The 11201-nt window shown below is 37.5% G+C and overlaps 1 protein-coding gene across 1 annotated transcript; it reads left to right on the top strand.

Annotated features, from left to right (window-relative positions):
• Positions 1-402: 402 nt before the first annotated feature.
• abhd17ab (abhydrolase domain containing 17A, depalmitoylase b) lies at positions 403-10821 on the top strand. Its single transcript, XM_055057439.1, has 5 exons — positions 403-1159; positions 2440-2804; positions 4280-4474; positions 6030-6209; positions 8470-10821. The coding sequence occupies exons 2-5, from the start codon at positions 2446-2448 to the stop codon at positions 8693-8695; spliced, it is 960 nt and encodes a 319-aa protein (XP_054913414.1). The 5' UTR covers positions 403-1159; positions 2440-2445; the 3' UTR covers positions 8696-10821.
• Positions 10822-11201: the final 380 nt, after the last annotated feature.

The raw sequence follows: 11201 nt of genomic DNA on the forward strand, positions 1-11201 counted from the left end.
AATTATTAATCAGTAAATTATTTTTAATTAATTGAAGTTACTTGAGCCAGACATTTTACTCAAGAGTGGTGATAATGCTCACTACTGCTCTCAAGTAAAATACAAATAAAGGTGCTTTTACTTGAGCACTTTTATTACAAAGAAAAATAAGGTGTAACAAAACTATTCCTAAAAGCATAAGTAAGTATAAGTTACTCCACAGTTATGCTTGTAACACTACATTCTAGCTTGAACCAGTTATTGGTGTCTTTCTTTCGTCAACAATTGGTTCTTGTGCGACTTGTCCCTATTTATAGCAAATTATTTAAACAAGCTGGCGTGGGTTTTGTCAAACCGAGTCCGGGAGCTTCCGTAAGAACAACAAAAAACGTTTCGCGTCATTTCCGGTCATCTACGCTTCCGGATGCGGTGAAATAGCAAAGGCGAAGGAAAGCACCGCTCTTAACCAGGATTAATTCAAAGGACAAGACGCCGTCGGTGCAATTAGCTGAGATACCAGCAAAGCTCACATGGGACCCATGTAGGAAGTTTAAGTCATTTCAGACGGTTTGTTACGGCGGTCTTCATGTGAGCTGTTTGGGTTTTTTACGGAGTGTTTATATCTCCCAGTGGCTAGCTCGAGCCTCGGTTAGCGGGTGCGCAGACAAACGGCTTCTCTGTGAGATGATAATCGGACTCGCGGCAGTTTAACCTGATATAGCACTCCCTCTTTTCCTTGTTCAGGGCAGCTGTCGGCGTGTTTGGTGTTTTTCTTTTTTTTTTTTAGAAGCGTTTAGATTCTTTTTTGTAGCAAGTCAAAACACAGCCAATCTGTTTGTAATTAAGCAAACAAAAAAACCCGAGGATTTTGGCCCATCAAGCCCACGGGTTTGCTATTTAAAGAAGTAAATAGAGTCTAAAGGCAATTATAGAACTTTACAAAATGGCTGTACCCCGGACTTCAGTCTCTTCCAGGAAAAACCTGCCGATAGTTTGTAAATAGCATTTCCTTGTCAGCTGTTTGGCTCCACGACTTTTTTTTTGTTGTTGTTCTGCTGGTAGAGGACCTTAACTACACCCTGTGTTGGAAACTGAAGAGGAATATCTTTTATTTATTTATTTATTCTCGTTTGTCTGAGGAAAGTTTTTATTCCATACGCTGAGATCTTCAACTCAACAGGTACGTCAGCTTTTCTGCTCAGCATAATGTGAAATAGAGCAGTTTTGTTGTGGTTGCCTGATGAATTAATTATTATTTCACTGACAATGACAGCAGGCTGTGCAGTAGGTACTTACAATTTGAATATTGGAAATGCAGAAGACCATCAAAGAGCTCTATCATGTTTTAGCCCAGAAGTCTATTTGCAAGGAGTGTCTGGCTAAGATAGATCATTTGTGACGAAAGAGGCAAATTAAATAACATTTTAGAAAAGACAAAGGAGTTATTGCTCTAGAGTCTAAACCATTTGAAAAGGATCAGTTTTTTTAAGAGTAGGCCGTAAGGAAATAAGGAATAAATTGAAGCAAGAGACGTTTTAAACCTTTGCTTCCAACCTTTTGAGATGCCAACCCCAATTTCAGCCAGTTGTTTTGCTACATTAAGGCAGGTAATGTAAAAGAGGGAAATAAACGCAATTTTTACAATATTTAGTTCTAGATTTTATCCAGAGAAGTTGTTTTCAATCAAGAATTCAATCAAGAGAAGTTTTTGTAAACCATGTTTAACAAATGCTTGAAAGCAAAGATTAAAGGGTCAGGGTTTGAAATGATAACCTCCTTTAGCAACTTGTATAACTTATATTTTGGACAATTTAGGTTTTCACCGTGACAGTAAGATTTACTAAAGACACAAATATACTGTACTCCATTTAGCCTACTTGTCTTTTATAAAAAAGTCGTCACAAGCTAAATTTTATTTTAAAAAGCTTCTTACACCTTTTTGTGCTTCCTTTTCAATATTGCAAATTGTTAACTTTGAGCAGTCTTTCCTCAGTAACTCTGTCATTGAGTGTTGCAATAAAGAGTAGAGCTTCTGTGTGGTGCATTCACTGACCAGAAAAAGATTAGAATTTATAGATAGATTGAAACTCTCACAGATTGGTCATCAGTCAGGGCAGATCAAACTGAATATTGACCAGTTCTAGTCAACAACTCAAGAAAACCTTTGCACAGTGCTGTGAATCCTATATTATAGTAATGTTTGTACAAAACAAAATAATCTTCCTATTTAATCTGGAAAAAATATACATATTTTTAGTCATCATCTTTGTACCCAGATCTTCTAATATAGGATCATGGACTTGATCATATGTATTCTATTGTTGAGAAACTTGCCAGAAATGCAAAAATGATCATTATGGCCACCTCCAGGCAAGTGGCTCGCTCATGACATAGACATAAGGCTCTTGTTGTGATGTATATTCACTGGTACAGTGACCCTCTTGTCTTCCTGCACCACAGTGAAGGATGAATGGCCTCTCTTTCAAAGAGCTCTGCTGCCTGTTCTGTTGCCCACCATGTCCGAGTCGCATCGCATCCAAGCTGGCCTTCTTGCCTCCGGAGCCCACATACGCCTTTCTTCCAGACCCTGAAGCGGACCCCCCCACACTGGGCGCATCCGGGACGTCGAACCTACGGTCAAGGAGTGGAGCTTCGGTTTCTGGAGGAGCCGGTGGGGTGGAGGGGAAGTGGAAGCTTCACCTGACAGATCGAGCAGAGTTTCAGTATAATCAGCGAGATCTCGATGAGATCGAAGTGTCCTTCACTCGTTCCAGCAGGGGAAACCGAATCGGCTGCATGTACATCCGTGTTGCAGGGAATGCCAGGTGAGAAGCTGGAAACATTCTTGACAGTTTTTTGAGATTGTGATGTTCCAGATTTGAGATTTCTTTTCTCTTTCATTTTAAAGTTAGTCTCCCTTCCTCAAATGCATCTAAATCATGGGGTGTGACATGTACCAAATATGTAGGTAGCAGGTATCTGTAGAACTTGATATTACTGTCCATAGCACAATAATACGGTATGCTTAGGGTGGATCTGCTGGCGAAGCACAACACCATCCATTTATCTGAGACAATAGCGGCATGCTATTGTGTCACATATGTGTTAGTCTGACAACACATGTGCTTAGGTTGAACCCTGCCAGTCTAACTGGAGGTAGAAACTTTCTCCTGAACATCCTGGACCTTAAAATGGTGAACTGAACCATGTGAACCTGTACTGCTCAGCAGAAACGAAGCTTAAATGTTGCTGGTGGCCAATTCTTGAGCCCTGGAGTTCATGCTATTGATCTTATTGTAGAGATGCACCAGTCAGAGAGAATGATTACTGATCTTTGTTTTTGTTAAGGATAAGTATATTTTATATATATTTTATTTTTACTCATTATCAAAAAAAGAAACTGAAATCTGAAAATATTGGATTCAGCTTATTGTCCTCCCCTTGTTCCTGTTAACTCACTTACAAATTTCCTCATTGTAGATTTTTCTAATTGATTACTGTCAACTTTTCCCTAAAAGTCTAAATTTTCTTCCTTCTTTCTGAAATGTAAAGTTTTGGTTTCTCTTGTTTATTTTTTATGGTTGCGATCATGAATGAGCAGGGTTGCACTCAGTGATATTAGTCGGAGACAAAGTCGTCACAGGTCTGTGTCAGTACATGGCTTTATGATGCTGGTTTAAACATTAAAGAGTTTATGAGATAGGAACATAATTTAGATTCATTGAGGGACCAACCCTGCTAATATATCCAGTTGCTGATTAACTTCTAAAATCAGTTAAAGAATAAATCTTCAGAGGTCATAGCCATCTGGGTTTGCGAAAGCAGAAATACGGAAAAATATATATTTGATGCATATCAGTATAGAGAGCAACATGGTTTTATTTCATCATGGCAAAACCCACATGTTCATCTACAAAGCCCAGATATGATTTTGTACCTTTCTGTTATTAGGACTGATGGATTTAGAAAAAAGAGGTAAATTCAGTGTTTTGACAGATTTTTACTGAAATAGATTCAGAACAAAAGGATTATTATTTAGTGGCTTTATTTCATTTTGTTCTGCTCTTCATCTTGACACTTCTTTTACTAATGAGTCTTACTCTATTCATCTTATGTAGATATTGCATAAATAGCAGTTTTTACTATATTTATTTGCAATAAAAATCTTGTTATTAGCGAATCAGTTCTCGGCTATTAGCTGAAATCTTATCGGTCAGAATCTACAGACATATCTTAACATAACATTTCAGGCGTCTTCAGTACATCGATCAACTTTTCCTTTAAATCTGCCTCTTCTCAGATTTACCGTCCTTTTCTCCCATGGAAACGCAGTCGACCTGGGCCAGATGAGCAGCTTCTACATTGGCCTCGGCAGCCGTATCGGCTGCAACATCTTCTCCTATGACTACTCAGGTTATGGAGTCAGCACAGGCAAACCCACCGAGAAGAACCTGTACGCGGACATAGACGCTGCCTGGCATGCCCTGCGTACGCGGTATGTTGTTCTAGAATTGCCACAGACTCACAGGACTGTATTTTACTGACCTTAGGGTCCATTGAAGCACTAGAAATTTGTATAAATTAAAATTATTTTTTGTAAAAAAAAAACCTTGGTAACATTTAAAAAAGAAATCAATTTGAGCATTTTTCAGTTATTTCTTTCTGTTTTCTAAACTTTGATATCATTTGAAAAACTTTTTCTAGCCCCCATCTACAGACAAATTGAGTCATCTATACTTTTAGTGGAATGAAAATGTAATATTTATTGATTTTCCTGTTTTTTTAATTGTTAATTGAGTAAAATTAACCACTTTATTGTTCATTGTATCTTTTCAAAGTAAAGACTCAACAATCTACAGTTTCATAAACTATCTACTCCATGTTAATAACAAAATGTGGTTATAAAACTAAATCTCGAAATGCTTAAAATCCATTAAGTAAATTTGTGCACAAAAATTCTACTAAGTTCAAGATTCACTTTACTGTCATTCAGCCTCGATGCCGAAATAAATTACATTGCACAAGCTTGCATAAAAAATACAATAAAAATGCCAATATAGTTAAAAAACGAGGTTTCTATAATAAATATACCTATTTAACTGAATATAAGAGACTTCTGGGACTGGCCAACGCCAAGCTCTTCATCTACTTGAAATAGGATTTACCTCCCAGAAATCCCCAAACATATCACAGCTGAGATTAAAGGATGCTTTCCTTTAATGATTAAATGGAAGCTTTCCTCAGACTGAGGCCAGAGGTCATAGGTTACAAGAAAACTTCTCACTTAAGTTATGTCCTAACTAGGGGTTATGGTGTTATAACTCTTTCCCCAGTGAGAATCAACATTTTTATTTTCCAATTATAAAGTAAAGTTAAATTTTTCTCCTTCCTATTGTTAAAATGTTATTGAATCTCTTTTTTTCTGAAGATAATTTTGAAAAAAAGATTAGATATAGTTCTTTGAACATCTATTGTGAAAGACCCGAACCTTTTATAGTATCCTCAGTTTTCCACATGACTGTAGGTACATTTTGTTCACATCAACGTGAGAAGATGGGGCTTAAATTGGTAAAAGTTGTGCTTGGGAAAAAATAAAGATTGGTGGAAACATTTGTGTTTTGATACGCCGTTTATCTAGAGAGATTACTTACTGCAGAACAAAGTTACGGTTTTGTCTTCAGAAGTTGCAACAGAACCTTTGGTAACATCAGTATCATTCAACTTCATGAAGGTCAATTAAATGCAGGGCATAATGTTCAACCAAACAAACTTTCCAGGTAGATCTGTTGTCAGATCTACCTGGAAAACTTTGGTACAGGTGCCTCTAAATGCCTGTTCATCTACAAAGCCCAGATATGATTTTGTACCTTTCTGTTATTAGGACTGATGGATTTAGAAGAAAAAAAAGTAAATTCAGTGTTTTGACAGACTTTTACTGAAATAGATTCAGAACAAAGGGATTATTATTAAGTGGCTTTATTTCATTTTGTTCTGCTCTTCATCTTGACACTTCTTTTACTAATGAGTCTTACTCTATTCATCCTATGTAGGTATTGCATAATCCCAGAGAACATTATCCTGTACGGACAGAGCATCGGCACAGTTCCCACTGTGGACTTGGCTTCGCGGTACGAGTGTGCCGCCGTCATTCTTCACTCACCTTTAACGTCTGGGATGAGAGTTGCCTTTCCTGACACAAAGAAAACCTACTGCTTTGATGTTTTCCCCAAGTAAGTGTTTCTCACCCTCTGCTCAGTGCTACACGTTTCTTTCAAGGGATGCACCGAAATAAAAATTGATGTGCAACATTAATATGACTAATATTTACAAATGTGTATTCTATACCTAACTTTTTAACAGAGCTAAAATAAACACCAGTTGCATCGCTGTCACATGACCAAACAAATACACATGAACAGCCTCTTTTTCCCACCTGAAATGCAAAAGGCAGCAAGATGGAAGTAAACATTGGTTGATAATATCGGACCAATACCGACCTTATAGCAGATATATTGTACATTCCTATCTCTTAGCACTTTATTGAGGGTGTCCAAAGTGTGGCCAGTGGTGCTTCCCCCAGAAATAGTTTTGAATTAAAAGAACGAATAATGAATGTTTGCATCTGGAACTGGAATGTAGAGACCTGTTCTATAGTTAACGTGACATTTATTGTCGTTATATAGAAAATAAAAGTAAGTCAATATGATGCGGTGGAAAGGAGAGCAGAGCTAAGAGAATTTAGTGGGAGAGAAGTGGTGTCAAATAACAGCTTTCAGCTGTTTTCCTGTTATCTTTGTTACTTCAGGGGCTGAATGTGGAGCAGGAGAATCCCAGTTATAATTCACGCCTTAGTATTAGATTCTATAGGTGGGTGAGAAGCAATTTGTTCCAAGGAGAATCTGTCTTGTCTAAATGAGCTTTTGCATACAACAGATGACTGTGTTTGTAGCGTGAGGGCAGAAAGGGCTTCATCACCTCGTCCAGCAGATGTTTATGTGCTGTATTGTAGAATGAGGTACTGAAACACCTTTTGCAGAAAGATGTTCTCGCAGGTCTTCACAGGTGGTTTGCAACCATTCTCACAATCCTCTGCATACTTTCTTTTTTGGCCCAGTAGACCAGGATTTACCAGCTGCTTTGCCTGTTGCGTTGCATTTCCTGATTCCATTGCTTCCAGTTTGAAGCAACACTTCAAACCTCTGAGAGGCTTTTATAACCTTCCCCTGAACCATGAAACTAAACATTTATTTTCAGAGCTACTGAGAATTCCTTATAGGATCCCATGACGGCACTTTGCAGACGAGTGAGGGATAGGCCCAAGTTGAATGAAGTTTAAGGCTTAACTAGCTACTGTGGTGTTGTATACGGATACAACACCAAATGCTCAAATCAGCATCGAGCATTTACATACATTCAAAACAGCACAATGGTCTAGTATGGACAGTGTTTTTTCATTTTTCTTACTTTATTTTTAGGTTTTTGTTGGCTCTAGTGGCCTTTGAGTAGTCAGATAGGAAAGCGGGTTGTGAGAGGGAGGAAATGCATGCGGCAGACCTCCATCTTAGTCCTTGACGTATATGAGTTGCACGTTTTTACCCCTGCGGTTTTCCACGTTTAATTGAATTTCATACAACTAACTGTTGCATCACTAAATTTATTTATTTTTCCTCGGAAAACACCCCAGTTTTTAGAAGTCACCAGGAAAGAAACAAGTTGAGGTGACTTCCCGAACATCTTAATACTATCTGGCCAAACATTATTGAGATGAAAGGCTGAACCAGTAAAACCAGTCATGTGAACTTTGATTTGCATTTTTATCTACTTGATCTGGTACATATTTGTGCTGCTGCAATGTGGGTTTTGTACTTCAACATATTGCTGTTTATGAAAGTGTGATTTTCAGTTGCCCCATAATGTCCCATTAAGTTTTAAAAACTATATTACTATATTTATTATAGGAATTATTTGTGGTTTTAACAACATTATCTGTGAGTGAATTGTCACTTTAAAACAAGGGATATTTTTAAACAATATTGACATTAGTTGAAAATAAAAACAAAATTAGTTCATATTTTAACTTGTCTTTAGCGTCTTTTACCGGCTTTTATTTTTGCTTTGGTTTTATTAGCATAGCTAACAGTACAAAAACAGTCTGTGTTTGCATGTCCTGTTAAAATATTGATTCTTACCTCAAATCTGATGTTTCTAAAAGCTCCCAAATCTGTCATATTCCTTGATGGCGCAGGAAGCTGACGAGGATAAAACAAGATCTTTTCTGCTCAGCTTTCCTGTTTTCAGTTGAAAGTCTTGCTGTCGCTTTAACCCCGAGTGACATACAAATGTCTCAACATGTTCAACCCTAAAGAGAATATTTCTACACTAAAGAATGTTTCTATACTGTGACCTGCGAGCTCTTAGCACAAGAACATTCAGTGAATATTAACCATACTTCAGTGATTCGTAACTATACTTTTTGTCTTCCCTTTTCAGCATTGAAAAAGTGTCTAAAATCACTTCTCCGGTTCTCATTATCCACGGGACGGAGGACGAGGTGATCGACTTTTCTCACGGCCTGGCCCTGTATGAGCGCTGCCCGAAGGCCGTGGAGCCCCTCTGGGTGGAGGGCGCTGGACACAATGACATTGAGTTGTACGTTCAGTATCTGGATCGCCTCCGGCGTTTCATTGGACAAGAATTGGCTGTTCAGCACGCCTGACCTTCACGAGAGCATCATCATGTCATTTGATTCTTCCTCCGGCACTTAACACGCTGCCTCCCTGTGTGGAAGACGGGAATAATGTCTTCTTAACTGTCCATCATGGCCCGCTGGACTACAGTGTCCCACGTTTCTACTGTAGGCCTCCACATAGACCACGGACCGATGAGGCACAAAGAGATCTTTATAATCAGATACGTTTAAGTGTGGAAGACGACGTTTAGACGGTTTCACTTAGCAGAAACCTAAATAGTACTGATCATGTTTTAACAGAGCAGATAATGTATCTATTCGGTGCAATAACATGGACACAGTCCACAGAACAATGGCATTTGATGATGTTCAAAGATAAGAAACCATGGAGATTTTCTAGTCTACTTATACATTGTGTGTGTGTGCGTGTGTGTGTGTCTCTATGTGTAAAACTTTAATCTGTTAACTAAAGTTGGCAGAATAATATTGAAGCATGGGAAACACTTTTGTTCTAAAAGTCTTCATGCTAAAAATGGGGATTTTTTTTCCGTTTTTTTTAACAGAAATTTTAAATGAGACTCCATATCGGATTTTACATCAAGTAATCATGAGATTTTTGTTTAATCTCTAACACACCTCTAGAATCAAGTGGAAACTTTTAATAAATATAGACTCGGATTAGGTTTGGTTTACTCTATAGTCTTTGTTTGTCGTGGCATTGGACTGCACTGCGTTGGAGGAAGTTTTCTGTCTTACGCGTGAACTGTGGTCTGAATTTTTCGGGTGGAAAAGGGACATCTGTACTGATTTAAGCTTGTACTCTGAGTCTTTGATTTAGTCTTCACTGTACTCAATGTTTTCCTCAGGTAAACTTGTTTTTGACATTTGGATGGGAGCGTTCCAAACTCATTCTGTTTATTTTAATAAGCTGAATATTTCTACAGGTTATTTCATGTCCTCCTTTTTTATTGTAAACCAAGTAATAATTCAAACTTTGATCCAAAAACCAATATACTCTTTGCAGGAAAGATTGATGAACCTTTGTCCTCCATCTTTTTTTCTTACCAACTCGTGTAGATCCCCGTTGGGGAGTGGGAATGGACAGAAGAAAGACATTCAGAATGTCTTCAAGTGAAACACTAAAGTTATTCCTTTTTGTTGATCTTTTCTTTCACACCAGCTCATGTTTGCACGTTGTTTTGCGACAGGAAGGTTAGCGTTAACACTAAACGGGCCTGGGTCATCAACTTCAAACCTGTAAACATCTTTTTAATATTGGTACTGCTTAGATGCCTTTCTAGCATCATACAGTGAATAAAACATTTTTTCTGAAGAATTATGTTGACTAAAAAACAATAATTCCCACTGTAAATACAGAGGAATGCAGGATCTAAGTACAGTAACTTTTTTTATTGTGAAGCACGACCTTTTTGCACAATTTCAAGCTAAAAGACGTTTTCAGGGGCTTCCCTCTGTCTTCAGTCTTTTTGATGATCTGTAAACACTAACATTTATGCACAAGCTCTACATTTTTACAAGTCCTGGTTTTCTTACAATCTCAATTCTTTTTCTTTGCAGATTTTTTTCCAATTTTTATATTAAAACTTATTTTTTAATGGGACTAATATTTTGAGCTTGGTTTGGGAAGAAAAGGTAATAATGTCCCTCCCACTTAGCTTTGTTTTTTTTTTATTTTGTCCACAGGCTGCAAACTACCAAAGTTTTAAATCATAATGAAACTCTCTGTGTTTAAAGCAAAGATTACACCATTGTTTACCCTTTATAGGTTCTTCTTTTAGCTCCGAGAGATGCAATGCAGCAATTTTCAAGGTTCTTCATCAGTTCCTGAACCAAAATGTCACTCAACGTTTCTGTTGCTGATGTTTTTTGTCTGATATGCATCAGGGCGAAAGGTTCAAAGTTGAATTTTTTTTCCGTCTCTTATTGATGTGATCTTATGTGTTCTAAGTTTGCATCCATGTGTGAGTTTGAATCTTTATGTAAATGGCTTCTTTTCTTACAAACTGCAGATCTCATGTAAATGCTCCCATTCTTTATTGTACTGACATTTTCTTTTTTTTTTAGGTTTAAAAGATTTAGTTTTTCTTCAAGAATTGAAAAGAATGAGTCAATAAAAAATACCCTGAAGTTAATAGTTGTTTGATTCTCTTTTTCTCAGCGAGACTGTGCGCCGGAGGGTGTCAGAAGAACATTACTGTTTCTTTTTTTCTACAATATTTTGGTTGTTTTTTGTTTTGATTTATTTTTATCTGGCTTAGTCTTTCACTCGAGGCTTTTCTGGCATTCTTTGAATAAATACCTCCCAAGGTTTAATGAGGAACATCCCAGAATGGCTTGAATGAATAATTGGCTGATAAGTAAACAGGTCTTTATTTAGACTTGTCAGATGTGCTGTTTGATCACTTGCTGGCTTTTTGGCTGCTGTGTCAAACAAAGGAGAAGGCTCAAAGGAGGTTTTGTTATTTAAACCTGTACAAGGACTGTGGTTCGTCCCGGCCTCAGTCTGCTGTCA

The sequence above is a fragment of the Poeciliopsis prolifica genome, unplaced genomic scaffold (assembly GCF_027474105.1).
Source record: "Poeciliopsis prolifica strain line A6 unplaced genomic scaffold, Auburn_PproV2 SCAFFOLD002, whole genome shotgun sequence".
NCBI lineage: Eukaryota > Metazoa > Chordata > Actinopteri > Cyprinodontiformes > Poeciliidae > Poeciliopsis > Poeciliopsis prolifica.